At 42.1% G+C, this 15,890-nt stretch overlaps 1 protein-coding gene across 2 annotated transcripts in view; it reads left to right on the forward strand.

Moving 5' to 3' along the window:
• atp2c1 (ATPase secretory pathway Ca2+ transporting 1) overlaps positions 1-15,890 on the forward strand; it is a 32,531-nt gene that overhangs the window by 582 nt on the left and 16,059 nt on the right. The window contains exon 1 of one of the 2 annotated variants that reach the window (XM_053490694.1): positions 10,316-10,433. The exons of the other annotated variant lie outside the window; for it this stretch is intronic. Coding sequence (XP_053346669.1) covers positions 10,431-10,433 — 3 coding nt within the window. The 5' untranslated portion in view covers positions 10,316-10,430. Of the gene's footprint in view, positions 1-10,315; positions 10,434-15,890 lie in introns of those variants that run through there. 2 annotated transcript variants of the gene reach the window in all.

The following is a 15,890-nucleotide window of genomic DNA, read 5'->3' on the forward strand; positions in this document are numbered from 1 at the left end:
CGCTAATGACAACGGTGTGTTTATTCTAATTTAATAATAAATACAAGACTGTTGCCTTTCATGGAGTAAAGATAATGTTTATAATCAGTGTTAAGTTTGATTTTATGCTTTTGTTACGAGGTTAACTAATTAAGCTTGAAAAGGCTATAGCGTTCAGTCTTAGCTAGCTGATTAGCATTGATTTTACACACCTTATCTCTCTCTCTCTCACACACACACACACACACACACGGTGTAGACGTGTTAGTGTGGGCATAAAACAACGATAATATAAATTCAATAACTTTTAATCTGATAACCGTCGATATGATTGTAATTTTGTGACAATTTGACATCAGGATTGTTATGAGGTGGGGGCAAAAAGTTTTGAGACTTTCGAGTCACAGCGAGCGGCGAGCTTCACAAGTCAGCGTGGCAAGAGACATGGCCCTGTGTACGCTGCATGTACTGGTGCCATTCTCACCAAGACCTAAACAAACAAACAAACAAAAGCGTCTGTGCGGACAGACAGAAGATCTGACCCAGATGATTTCATTATTAAAACGTCTCGAGGGTCCGAGAGACCAGCGATCAGACGAGGTGAAGCTCACACTGACAGCGTGAGGGACCTACTGAGCGTTAGTGACGGGTCGTTCATGAAGAACGAGTCGTCTCGGAGCGTGATTCGGGCGATAGAGTTCAAGTCTGCAGTGTTAATCAGGGATTTCAATAATAGGACTTGTTAGGGGCAGTGGTGGCTCAGAGGGCTAAGGGACTGAGTTACTGATCGGAAGATCAGCGGTTCAATCCCCAGCTCCACCAGGTTGCCAGTATTGGGCCCTTGAGCGAGGCCCTTAGTTTCGCTGGGATATGCGAAGATGGAATTTCACTCTGCTGTAACGTACATGTGACAAATAAAAGCTTAACTTCGCTGTTTGAGAATGTTCAGGTATTTCTCCATTCTTCTTTTTCTTCTTTTAGATAAAACAAACAATTGCATGTTTTGATGTGAGGAATCGCAGAGAGAGAGAGATACTAATACAGAATATTTCATTCTGTTTATTTGCTGAGGTTTAAAGCTTTATTTGCACAGGATTAGGATTACCTGCTGACCTTGTGTGATTTAGAAATCCCCCAACCCCCCAACACACACGTACGAGTCTCAGGTCTCTGGGAAAAGCAAAAACTGCAATTTTACTCAAGTAAAAGATTATTACATATTATGTATTATTTATTTAATTTATATTTATATTACATATCACCAATATATTATTATATATAATATATTACAATACCCATCACATTTTATACAAAAAAAGGCCTATCTGCGATTTTTCTCTTTCTGTATTGTTGTCTGGTTCATAGCGACGTGACCTGGCACACTAAATACCACAGCTTCTATTTTATTTTGCAGAAGTTGATTGAAAAGGCGCTCAGGAAACAAAAGCTTTGACATGCGACACAATCACAGATGTGCCGAGTCACAGACGTGCCGAGTCACAGACACAGAGAGAGTCACAGACGTGCCGAGTCACAGACACAGAGAGAGTCACAGACGTGCTGAGTCACAGACATAGAGAGAGTCACAGACGTGCCGAGGCACAGACACAGAGAGAGTCACAGACATGCCGAGTCACAGACACAGAGAGAGTCACAGACATAGAGAGAGTCACAGACGTGCCGAGTCACATGGGACTGACGTTATTTCAGGACCTCAGTGTTCACTGGAATATATATGGCAGGACACAGATGTGGGCGAGTCACACGGGATTAGGGTCACAGACGACCTCCAGAGTTATTACAAACCACACGAGGTCCTTAGGGAACATAGGGCGTGTCGGTAGGGCTCTGGGTGTTTGAGTTATACAGAGCGACAAGGAGAAGAGTGTGTGTGTGTGTTTTCATAAAAAATGTCAGTTTTAAATGTTTATAAATGTGAATCAATTCTGAATCAAAAACTGAATTGAGTTAACCAAGAAATAAAATCACAATAATCAGGTCTCAATAACAAACAGCTCTGAGAGAGACACTCACGCAGACACACACACACACACACACACACACACACACACACACACACACACAGAGACCAAGAGAGTATAACAGAGTTACATTGAGACACACAGGTACATGGAGTCTAAGACACACACACACACACACACACACACACATACACACACATGAGGGAGAGAGAGAGACACAAACACACACACATGCTGCACCTACAAAAAGGAATATTTTCTTTGTCTCCTTGTCATGTCCTTACCGTGATGATGATGATGAAGCTGAAGCGTGTTTCTTGGGACGGGCTTTGATGTTTTTTTACACTGTCGTGGTGTTTAAAGTTATCAGTGTGTTACAGTGTGTGTTTACACACACACACACCACTCAGTGTGTAGTATTAGTTACACTCCTGTGTTTACTCTATAAACTCCCTTTAGCTTTCTCTCTCCGTCTCTTTGTCATAGTGTGTGTGTGTGTGTGTGTGTGTGTGTGTGTGTGTTTGTATTAATCACATGACTGTTTATAACTGCTCTGATATGAGCGGATGTTAAATGTAGACGTGAGGGCCTGATGCGCCAGCGATTAATCCTGTGGTGTAACAAAAATCAACCGCTTCAGCACAGATTTATCTCTAACCTGAGACGCGCTGACGCGGACCCACATGCTAGTGTTTCTCACGTCAGAGGTTCGATCGGCGGTTCGTGACCCGTAGTTCCGGTCCGCCTCTCTGTGAAACCCGAGCGTTCTCCAGTGGACGCGTTCCTCAGCAGATTTGTTGCAGACGAATTGAGAAACGTTGTGGGAAGTGCGTGGGCCGGGTGTTGGCGTCACCCGGAAAAAACATACTACGTCTGTAGAACGTGAAAGCGTTAAAGCAAGCGATGGTGGTGAGGCGCTGTTTATACCAACACGTTCTTCTCCCGTTCGATCTGGAGACGGTGTCACGGCGTCGGTGCTGAATGATGCGGATTCGATCCGATCTGCTCCAGATGACGTCACCGTTACTGGACCGTGGAAAACTCATTCTGGAGCGAGTGTTAGAAATAAACCATGCTGCATTTCTACGTGACTTGGACTGATCATAACTTGTTAACTGTGTGTGTGTGTGTGTGTGTATAGAGAAACATTTTTGCATGTGTACTAGTGCTTTATTTTTATTTATTTAAGAAAATGAGTGCCACTGAAACACATTCTGCCCTTGCTTGCAAATATTATCCTTTCACACCATAATTATCAAAGGCGGCTTTATAGAGCCAGAGCTACTTATCTACAAATAGATAGAAAGATAAGACTTACTGTAATTAAATGTAACCTGCTTCTTATAACAGTAGTTTTTTTTTTTTTACTTAAAAACCAAGTGCAGAATTTAAACAATACAAGTTAACTTTAGATACAAGAGTTTAACATTTAACACAGAATTAACATTTAATTAAAATTAAATGAATCAAAAAGCTACATTTTATTGAGCAGCACGTGTCTCTGTCATCCACCATAATTATTATTTCTAAACGGCAAATAATTCACTCCTACCACATGGAGTGCCAGTGTGGGAATCGTTTAGAGCAAAACCTGTAGTGTTATAAAGAAACGGCTATGTTTTATTACCTCAAACACCTCTAAAAACGTGTTGAACGTGAACTTGGAGAAGGGCTCGAGACGTGACCCGGACTCTGAGGAGAAAGGCTCGAGACGTGACCCGGACTCCGAGGGGAAAGGCTCGAGACGTGACCCGGACTCCGAGGGGAAAGGCTCGAGACGTGACCCGGACTCCGAGGGGAAAGGCTCGAGACGTGACCCGGACTCCGAGGGGAAAGGCTCGAGACGTGACCCGGACTCCGAGGGGAAAGGCTCGAGACGTGACCCGGACTCCGAGGGGAAAGGCTCGAGACGTGACCCGGACTCCGAGGGGAAAGGCTCGAGACGTGACCCGGACTCCGAGGGGAAAGGCTCGAGACGTGACCCGGACTCCGAGGGGAAAGGCTCGAGACGTGACCCGGACTCCGAGGGGAAAGGCTCGAGACGTGACCCGGACTCCGAGGGGAAAGGCTCGAGACGTGACCCGGACTCCGAGGGGAAAGGCTCGAGACGTGACCCGGACTCCGAGGGGAAAGGCTCGAGACGTGACCCGGACTCCGAGGGGAAAGGCTCGAGACGTGACCCGGACTCCGAGGGGAAAGGCTCGAGACGTGACCCGGACTCCGAGGGGAAAGGCTCGAGACGTGACCCGGACTCCGAGGGGAAAGGCTCGAGACGTGACCCGGACTCCGAGGGGAAAGGCTCGAGACGTGACCCGGACTCCGAGGGGAAAGGCTCGAGACGTGACCCGGACTCCGAGGGGAAAGGCTCGAGACGTGACCCGGACTCCGAGGGGAAAGGCTCGAGACGTGACCCGGACTCCGAGGGGAAAGGCTCGAGACGTGACCCGGACTCCGAGGGGAAAGGCTCGAGACGTGACCCGGACTCCGAGGGGAAAGGCTCGAGGCGTGACCCGGACTCCGAGGGGAAAGGCTCGAGGCGTGACCCGGACTCCGAGGGGAAAGGCTCGAGACTCGGAGAGGGGAAAGGCTCGAGACTCGGAGAGGGGAAAGGCTCGAGACTCGGGGAGGGGAAAGGCTCGAGACTCGGGGAGGGGAAAGGCTCGAGACTCGGGGAGGGGAAAGGCTCGAGACTCGGGGAGGGGAAAGGCTCGAGACTCGGGGAGGGGAAAGGCTCGAGACTCGGGGAGGGGAAAGGCTCGAGACTCGGGGAGGGGAAAGGCTCGAGACTCGGGGAGGGGAAAGGCTCGAGACTCGGGGAGGGGAAAGGCTCGAGACTCGGGGAGGGGAAAGGCTCGAGACTCGGGGAGGGGAAAGGCTCGAGACTCGGGGAGGGGAAAGGCTCGAGACGTGACCCGGACTCCGAGGGGAAAGGCTCGAGACGTGACCCGGACTCCGAGGGGAAAGGCTCGAGACTCGGAGAGGGGAAAGGCTCGAGACTCGGAGAGGGGAAAGGCTCGAGACTCGGAGAGGGGAAAGGCTCGAGGCGTGACCCGGACTCCGAGTTTAATGGCTCGAGGCGTGTCCTGGACTGCGAGGTTACTGCCTCAGGACATGACCCGCACTCCGACAGGAAGGGCTTGAGACGTGACCTGGACTCCGAGGGGAAAGTCTCGAGATGTAGGAATGCAACATCTGGAATCAGAGCCATCTGTCCCTGTCCTACGGTGTGTGTGTGTGTGTGTGTGTGTGTGTGTGTGGGTGTGTGTGTGTGTGTGTGTGCAGCACACGTAGAGCTCGTGCTCTGACCTACACGGCCATGGCTGATACAGTAGGAAGGCAGTGTTATTAGTGCTCATGTTTGGTGAATCAGTCTGATTTAATGAGATTCCTGTTCAAGTGAAGCTTCTTATTCCTGAGTGTTTTACCAGAAGAACCCAAACCGGTTCTGCGATTGGAGTTAGTCATGTTTTATTACAGTTTCATTAACATTTTATTAACGATTAGGACGTTAATCGAGTTAATTGTCTGCGTAATTATTAATAACGCTCTGTGTTGATGACATGAATAGAGTGGATTACGGAGTGAGATGATTGTCATACCGAGAGCTGGTGTTTGTTCCAGCGTTCAGCAGGAGACAATAAACACCGTGTGCTGCTTCGCTATTAATAATACACACAGGTACAGTAAACACCCCACCACACCCCAGGCCTGAACAAAGAAAAACCCTTTTTTTTGTCATCTGCTGTTTGCCTGGGGTGTGTGTGTGTGTGTGTGTGTGTTTAAGTCACAGAGTTGTGGAATTCTGTACCACAGAACTCAGCAGTCAGGTACGTAATTAAAAAGTTTAACGGAGCGAGTCTGTTAAATTTTGATTGCCGCGTCTGTGCACGTTACAGTGACCTCGTGACCTTCAGGGCGATCACCACGAACTCCCACCCGTTACTCATCTGAGCTACCGCCGCACATCGTCACCCTAAGCCTCGACAATTTCCTACACAACAGGATGCCGTGTGTGTATGGAATTATAGTGCGAAATGGGGGCGGAGCATATAAGATCTAGAGAGCATCTGATTGGACGAAATCAAAACAAGGGCACTGTGACCTCCTTGTTGAGGGAATTCATGGTTTCAGAAACACAGATACACTTCCAGATGATTTGTTTGAGCATTTGTGTGTGTCTGTGTGTGTGTATAATCTCACCAGCTGCTGGAGACTCGCATGCCTTGGCTATCTGTCGGTTTTTGTGGGTTACGCGAGTTCTGTTCATGGCTTCCCCCCTTGTGGAATCCACCGCCGTCTTCAGCTCTGTCCCAGAATGCATTGCGGCAGTCAGATGTGTTAATGTAACAGTGTTACACATCCTCTCCTATTATCACTCTAATGGCCTAAAGGTTTCTCAGCCTGAGGACATGAAGCTGGTGAGGCATGTGGTTCTACAAGAGAATCTATAATCACACACACACACAATGTAGAGACAATCCTGTGACGCACTTCCTTTGTCCTTGTCCCGAGGCATCGACCCATCGGCATCGGCCCTGCTTCTGAAGGGAGGGGGGGGTGCGGGGGGGGGCGTTTATTCACGTTTTTTTTTTTTATGACTGTGTACATACATTCCTAGGTGTGTTAGGTGTGTGTGTGTGTGTGTGTGTTCGGTTCCTCGTTCCAGTGCCACTACTGTCCGACGTTAACGATAAAGAAAAAGAAAAAGCTGTGTTCGCTGCGTTCGGACTCTCAAGATTGTTCTCAAGATTTTGTTCAGAAAACTTGGCTTCCAGGACTGTCTCCTGAGATTATCCAATGATCTCTTGAAGAACCAGTGGGTCACCAGAACCAGGAGAAACCCTATTAGAAACTTACAAACACTCGGACAAATGGATGTTTAGAGGATTATTATTATTGATCAATCGTGAATAATTCAGTGCAATTAGAACCCTTTAATGAAGCGAAAACCCATATAATCCTTTAAAAACTGGAAATTTGCTTGACAGGTGGAACCATTTAACAATAACAAAGCTACTAATGCTTATCAGTAGAAGTAGACGAGTAGAATGCTTAATCATATGAAGGACCACTGGGTTGCCAAGTAGAACACTTTTGTAGCCTTGGGGAGCTTTTAGATTAGGCACGGATGATTTTTCCGTCCCCAGGACAAATCGATTGTGCCCCCTAAAGACGTCCTCGCTGGCCAGAGTTCTCATTATTAATATTCTCTGATACAGCAGGTTGCAGTGTGCACCTAGCCGCCAATGAAGAAGAGAACAAAGACGTCAAAAGGCCGAGCGTGCCATTCACGCGGGTCAGACATGAAGACACCGATGGTGTGTCGCTCTCGAGACCACCTTTTCCACCCGACCCGGATACGGTTCCCGAGCGTGCATGCGTATTTACAGAGCCACCTTTAACCTGGCTCCTGAATTTCCAACGAAGTCAGAATGATGAGGAAAAAAACACAGACTGTGTAAACTTCGTTCTGGTAATTATCTCACGCTGACTGTCACGACTGTCGCTTCATAAGAAATCCAGATGTGTGCTTTTTTTTTTTTTTTTTAGTTTTTTTGGTATAACCTGCTGACTCGTGCAAACAAACACAGTTTTTACTTTATATTGTCTTATATTTAATATTTAACACAGTCTGTGTTTTCTCTTCATCCTGAATTCGTTGGAAATCCTGTAGCCGAGGTTGAAAATGAACACACAACAGGTTTTCTGCCTTTTAAGTGCTCTGTGTGTGGAGGAGAAGAAGGGGGTGAAAACTTTTGTAGCATTCATGGACTCTGGTGTTATGGGGCAGGAGGTGGTGTGATGGAGTTCTGGAGGATTTCATCAACAAACCCGTCCTCATCTTCAGAGGTTTCCCGGAGAGAGTCAACATGTTCTTCACTGGGGAAGAACATGTTGACCTAAAGCTGTGTCGCTTCATCCATTACTCGGGTTCCTCAGGTTCCTCGTCCCTTAAAAATTGCCCAAGTCAAATCCTACAGACTTGGACGTAGCTCCTCTCTACAAGCTGTCGAACTGAAGCGAACCTCCTCCTGCTCTGTGTGAACATTTCATATAGCACCTGCTAGACGACTCCACTTGGCTTTTGTTCAAGTCACCCAGATCCTGACGCTCGTCCATTTTTCTTTTTTTAGCCCTAAGAGTCCACTCGCTGCCTCGTACACATCCCGCCCCACCCAAGTGCAAGGACATACAGTCGACTCCCAAAATAGGAGGGGTTACGGTCCTAGAGCACCACGAAAAAAAATGTGGGGAAAAAACTCAGGTTAATACATCACACTTAAAAAACACAACAAAAAAGTGTAAAGGTGAACCTGTTTACTGTACTGTACTGCTGAGTGTCCCGCAGTGTGAGAATGTCAAATACCCATGATGCCTCTGTGTGTACTGTAACTCATGTGAGTGTGTTTTCTGTGGTCTCAGTATTGTAGGGTGAATACGGTAATAATTCACCGTCACAGGACGTGATTTCCTCTACGGTCGCTCTGTTTTTACTCTCTACAGTAAGAGAACATCTATACAGTAGGATATTTTATATGGGAATTTAGACGAGTTTGTGTCATAAAATTAGTAAATTAAATTGTTCTTAATAGTATATCATAAACGTATAAAAAAATTATATATTGCCATGAGAAAAGAAAATTTCATGAATTTTTGCAGACTTAGAGGTTATTAGTTCAGTTTCTAAGGAAAATCTTTGAACGTCTGAGGCTGTGAACTCTTCACGGGAGTCGACTGTACCCAACTCCTCCTGGGTTTAGTGTTAGAGCTGAGGTGTGTGTGTGTGAGGCCCAAAGCTCTGACCACAGGGGTGACATGAAACAAGATATTTTTCTTTTTATTTCGGACTTTAGATTTCTACACTAACTAGGTTAAACTAACAATAGGAGCTGAACCGCATCCAGCATTAACGGCACTCGACCCCAACCGTGAGTGTGTGTGTGTGTGAGTGAGGGGGGGGGGGGGGGGGGTGGGGGGATCGGATGTCGGTAGTGTACCGAGCCAGAACCAGATCTGCTGGTTCTGTCTATTTCCTCAAAAAGTGTTAAATAAACAACTAAATGTACAAATGAGTAAAATTATTACAGTTAAATATAACCAAAAAAATTTAACAAAAAAACAGAAATAAAAAATCAAAAAGAAATTGTTTATACATTTGTAATAATTTAATAATATAGAAGATAAGTCAAAGAGTTTAATTGATAATAGCTGAATTAATATGTAAACATTTGTTTATTATGATTGTTAAAAACCTATAAAAAATTACTAAAAAAAACCAAACAAATAAGTAAAAAAAAAAAGTTTTTATTTGTTAGAATAAACTTCGAAACCTTAGAAGAATATAAAATCTGTTTAGAACAAATTTGTTGGATCAAAATTGTTCTTCTCCATATTAAATACATAATAAAAAATAAATTCAATTAAGCACAAAAAATTTAGTATTTTAATTGAGCCAAATTTTTAATAATAATAATAATAATAATAATAATTAAAGATTAATGATTGATGAAATGAAGTAATGATTAATTTATAAATAAACATTTTATAAAATAATTTACATAAATTTAGTAGAGTTATTATAGATGTAATGTCTGAATAAATATAATAATGAAAATGTTTCAGATATTAAACATTAAATAAAGTGAAACTAAACTATTATAGATTAAAATCTCAAAGATTCACATTCAAGCTTTAGAGGAAATAATAGTTTCATTAAATTCATCAAAATATTACATTTATGCATAAACAAAAATGTAGAGCTGTACAATGTAATGCTTATATAATCAAATAAAAATAAACTGTGTGTAGAAAATTATTATTAATACAATTAGTTATTATCATTAATAATAATCTGGCATGACTGCTTTTGTTCTGTTTGTCTAGAACATTTTTCTTCTTTCTTTTGAATTAAAACACACCCACACACACACACACACACACACACTCTGAGTGCAGGTCTGCAGGTTGGTGTGTGTGTGTGTGTGTGTGTGTGTGTGTGTGTGTGTGTGTGTGTGTGTGTGGTGAATGAACCTGCAGGTCAGGTGTTATCTCAGGTATTCGGGTGGGCGTGACGCTGACGTCTCTCTCAGCTGCGTCTCAGCGCTGCTCCTGTTTGCTTTGGGTTTGAGCTTCGCCTCTCCCACTTCATAAAACCACACACACACACACAAACTTTTCTGCCTCTCTCTTTTTCGGACATACACACACACACTCGCAGGAAGTTCCTCCAGGGTCAGGTGTATGGTTTATTTCTGAGAGTTACGCGGGGAACGTTATCTTACTCTCACGTCACTCTGAGCACTGTGAGAGACTCACTCTTTCTCGTACATTTTCACTCTCTCACACACCACACACACACACGCAAACAGAAGTTCCTCACAGAGGAGCGACACATTTTCTGCCTTTTTTTCCTTCTTCCTTCTTTTCGTCCTGGTGTTCGGAGGCTCCTCGGGCAGTCAGAGCGTCATCATGGTAAGATTTGAGCTTTATGTTCTCCTGATGTTGCGCTGCTAGAACCTGCTGTTACCTTCAGGCCATAACTTTTATTATACAGTCTTAAGTTCTTTAATAAAAAAACAACAGCAACATGAAAGTTATTACACATATCTGAAGTCACGGCTTAATTCCAGGACTTCCAGGATATATACTGTGTACATACACACACACACACACACACACACACACACACACACACACACACACACACACACACTCACACTCAGTTGGAGTAACTCATTCCTTTCTAAATCTCAGCGGGAGGTGTAATCAGAGAGGTGAGATGATGATAATATCAATATTGTGATAAATTACGCTAACACACTATCGGCTCTCCTCGACAGAACAATACTCGAATTAACACTTTAATCACCACACAGGCACTTAAACACAAACAAACTGGATACTAGGATTATTTTTAACTAAATAATTGTAAGAAAGAAAATTTTTTTTTTTTTTTGAAGAAAATTTTTGAAAGAAAAGAAATGAAGAACATCAATGATTCAAAAATCATTTGAAATGAAGAACATTTTTGAAGAAAATTCATAATTTTTTTTAGTATTGTGTAATCTTTTTTTGTTGTATTTGGAGATACTGTATTTATTGTAAATATTGAGAGAAAGTTAAACGGTTTTATATATATATATATATATATATATATATATATATATATATATTGATGAATAGATTGATTAATGGAAAGATAGATTAAAAGATGGATTGATGGAGAGACTACATTGTGTAATATATATTAGTTTTTTGTTTTTGCAGTTTTTTTGGCAAATAATAAAATAAATTAAAATAAGTTAGTAAATGTCAAAATATTTTATTTTTATAAGTTTAATAATTTATGTGCAATGTTATAAAAGTATTAATTAACTTTTAATCATTTAGAAAAAACGTTCAAAGTTGCTTTTTTAAAATTAATTAATTAGGTGTAGAAACTTAAAGCTAATTATTTAAGTTCTTTTTTAATCAGAAGAACCCTTTAAGAACTCTTATTCCCCTTTTCCCATCAAAGTGAACCAGGCTCTAGTTCATGTCTGGTGCTAGTGTCAGTTCAATAACGAACCTCCTGAGTACTGGCTTTGTTTTTCCATGGGCTAGACAATCACGTTATTACGTCACCATATACAGTACGCCCGTGTACGTCTCTACCTTCCCAGCAATGCTAGCTGCAAAAATAATGCTAGCAACAAGCACATCATCGACAAGAGCAAGGAAGCATTTCAGCTGCTTTTGCATATAGTGTTTTGTTTTTTTTCTTTTAAAGTCTTGTAGTCGGTCATGATAACCCCGCCCCCAGCCCCTGACGTGAGCAGCTCTTTGTTCTGGCCCAGCAAATTGTTGGTGCCACCACGGAACTTTTTATTTTTTTTGTTCGAGGGCCGGTGCTCCGGCCGTCTGAAAAAACAAAGAACTAGCTCCGGAACCGCCTCGGTGGAAAAGAGACGTCAAAGAACCACAGAGGAACCCGACTACCAAAATACGTTTTTAACTTCTTGCAAGTTCTAGATGTTGATGAGAAAATTCATCAGTTTGCTCTCCACTTGATTCTGATGCCTGATGAATCCTTAAACTGCCCTTATTATTCTACAACTGGGTTTAATAACCGCTAATAGTTCTTCAGGTGGTTCTCTGGTTCTAAGCAGAACTCAAAGTGCTTTCCAAGTCATTAACCTTATGAACTCACAAACCTTCCTCTAGGTGTTAAAAGGTCTAACGGGTTCCTGAAAGGTTAGGACGCTAGGAACCTTAAATTATTTAACAAACATGAAATAATCTACTTTAAGCACTATGATTAAAGTCTCCAAAGCCGCTTGATTGCAATCTTTTTCCTGTCACCTCGTGAGTGTGAGGTTCCGATGAAGCTTAAAGCTGACGCGCTGATGCGAGCGACTCGAGCGGATGATGATGTCATACCCAAAATCCTGAGCGCTTAGTGTGTGGTTAGCTGATGTACACAATGCTAATGCTCGCACAAGCTCGCATTAGCGCCGGTGTTTAGAATCAAAGTCATAATGGTGGTGAGAACCGAACAGATCAAATTCCTCAGATTTGAGTAGGAGAGTTATAACACGCTGACACGTGCGCTCGTCCAGTCGTTTATCTCATAATACGGGTTTTACGCCTTATAAAGCGCTGACTCACTGAAGAGTACTGAAAGTGTCACAGGTGTGCTGATATTCAGCACAACGGCTATATCATGTCTGTTAAATAGAAAGCTAGTGCACTATGTAGGGTGTAAAATCCCCCTTGTTCCACACTCCAAGTAGTGCCCTTGATCAGGGGTTAGAGAGGGATTTGGGATTCAGCCTTGTGTTAGACTCTAGTTAGCTTTGTAGATAAGCGTTAGCTGGGACACGCCCACTCATACATATAGTTACACCTCACAGTGCTGTTACTGTCTATTATCATCACTCAGGGAATAACGCCTCTTGTCCAATCAAATTACTCGGGCAGGACTAACTGGTGTATAATAATTTATATGCTTTAATTCAGTAGCTTACCGTATAATACACTTTGTATGAAAATTAAATATTAAAACTCTTTATTGTTTTTTGTTAAAATAAATATATATATCATATTTTTTAAGAAGATAATTTTGCCATGTTTTCAGATATTTTCATTTTGATTTTGATGGTGGCGTGAAAACTAAACACAGAGAACAAAGTTATGCTGAAAAACACGTCCTGTTGCAGTCGAGGGATGAGAAGCTATTTAACAATGTGCTGAAGGCGAAACATTCCACTGCTCATATTCACAATATCTAAATCATCTGTCTTATCATTTTATTTTAAACCTTATATCTTGTCTATAACAAAATTCTTAAAATTTTATTTCTAAGCGCTTTACAGCTCCGATTCAACAGTAAAAACAGATCATTTTTATCCAACCATGTAACTGCGATGTGATGCGGTACGAGACGCCGCTATGATACATGATATGTATCGCCGTGGTAACAGAAAACAAAATAGTTGCGTTCATTTTTAAAAAACTGACAAAAATTTTTAATATTATTTATTATAATATATATATATTTAAAATAATAGATAAACATCCCTGAACCACACGGTTGTGTGTTTTACTTCTTTTAAACTCTACGCTGGTTAAACGTGCGATCGTCCGGCACGTCCCACCGTACACGTCCCCTGTACACGTCCCCGATAGCGTGCGGTTATCATAGCAACGCCTGCTTTAATACACACTTGACGGGATTCAGGAATCCGACGACACTGTGGTGCAAATTTTATAGTCGTGTTTTCAGCATTAAAAAAAAAACAAACGTGTGTGTGTGTGTGTGTGTGTGTGTGTGTGAGACGAGGTTTAATTTACTCTAACATCAGGTTTAATTATGCCGAATCCTCTTAGACACATGTTCACACACGCTCTCACCATGGTAAGACGCTTTAATGTGTGTGTGTGTGAGAGATAATCGGTGCTGGAGGAGTCATATAAAGGAGAGAGACAGATGAGTAAAACAGGTAGATTTGTCTTTAAATCTGTGGATGTTTTAACATCGTCTGTTTAGAATGTTGAGCTTTTGAGTGTGTGTGTGTGTGTGTGTCTGTGTGTGTGTGTGGGTAAGTCGTGTAGAGCTAAAATGGATTAAAGGTTTACGGTGCGTGTCCTGGCGCTCGGTCGTCCGTCTGTCCCGTCCCAGCCCCGGAGGACGAGCAGCGTTTGTCTCAGTGCAGGTGCTCAGTCAGGTGGAGGTCACGTGACCTGCTTTATTATTTTTCTTCCTCTTCACCTGCAGCGCTTTAACCTTTTTCTTCCTTAAGAACGCAGCGGTGACCTCAGAGGAATGTTCAGGGTCGCGCCCCAGCGGAGCCGGTCATCTACAGGGAAACGGCGCTAGCGTTAGCGCTCGTGATGTAGGCGCGCGTGGTGACGCAGACACACCCTCTCTGTCTCTCCTGTCGTTCTCAGCATCAGGTCTGAGTGTCGGTTCCACCTGTGAAGGTTCAGCGCGCGCTCACCAGGGTGCACATACTTATGCTTTATACCACACATGGGTTTCCTGATACTCGTGAGCATGTGAATTAGACCACATTGGACCATGAATAACATCACTCTCTCTCACACACGCACGCACACGCACGCACACACACACACACACACACACACGCACACACACACACACACACACACGCACGCACGCACACGCTAAGCCCAGGGCTTAACACTTGTGACGAACAGGACGGTCCAGATTGTTCTTTTTGTTTCTTTGTAATACACTTCATTCTTTGAACCACACACACACACACACACACACCACAGTGCTCTGATTGGTCAGAAGCTGTTGATTAGTTCTCTATAACAGCCGCTCCGAGGGTGACGCAGGTTTACACGGATGCGCTCGTTAAAGCAGTACATTCAGGTTTCCATGGCAACGCATCGCCTGCAGGTAGCCGAGGGTTTGTACTGAAGGGTTCGGTGAAGACAAACATCTGTGTTTCTGTCTCTCTGTTTTTCTGCGTAATGAAACGTTCTTTTTTTTCTCCCCTTCCTGTTTTATTTTTGTTAATTAATTGTGATTTTTACTTTAATTTCTGTTACTTTAAACTTTCTTATTATAGAAAATATTTATAATAATAATAATTAATGCCTTTTATTAGAGAAAATCCTTGTATTTCTTTTTCAGAATTTTTCTCATTAATTTTGTTTAATTTTTTTGTGCTACATTTATTTCAGACGTTTTGTTTCTCTCTTTTTGCCCTTTTTTTAAATGTACTTTTGTATGTATTTTTCTTTTTTATGTTATGTTTTGTTAATCTTTTTCCTTTTCCTTTTCTCCTTTTAATTTTTTTTTTTGTAAAGTTTTTATCTTTCTTCTATTTTTTTTTTAATTTTGAACATTTTTCTTCTTTTTCATTCCGAGTTAATTTTTTCTTTTGTTTTCTTCCTTTAATTTTCTTCTCCTCCTTCTGTCTCCTGTATGTCCCCCTTCTCATTTTCTTTTTCTTATTCTCTATTTGTTTATCTTTTTTTCCCCTTGCTCTTCTTTTAATGCATGTCGTTTTCTTTTTTCTTTTTTTTTACTTTATTGCATTTTTCTGCAGTTTTTGTGTGCTTTTCTTTTCTTTCTCTTTTATTTCTTTATTTCTTTTTTCTTCATTTCAGTTTTTTTTTCATACTTTACCTTTTTATTTTATTTTATTAATTTTGATTAGCTTTTTTTAAAAATAGCTTTTAAATATGCCTGAAATTTCCTTTTATTCTTTTTTCCGCCCCAGTAGAAAATTTTTTTTTTTTTATTATAATATTTTTCTCTATATATTTAGTTTAATACTTTTTTTGTTGACTTCTGTTTGTCTCCTTTATATAAAATATTATATATTGAGGGGTTCTATCCCTCTTTCTTTCCCATGTTGTGCGCGTGTGTGTGTGTGTGTGTGTGTGTGCGTGTGAGAGAGAATGAGGAGTGTA

Source organism: Clarias gariepinus, unplaced genomic scaffold (assembly GCF_024256425.1).
Source record: "Clarias gariepinus isolate MV-2021 ecotype Netherlands unplaced genomic scaffold, CGAR_prim_01v2 scaffold_30, whole genome shotgun sequence".
Lineage (NCBI taxonomy): Eukaryota > Metazoa > Chordata > Actinopteri > Siluriformes > Clariidae > Clarias > Clarias gariepinus.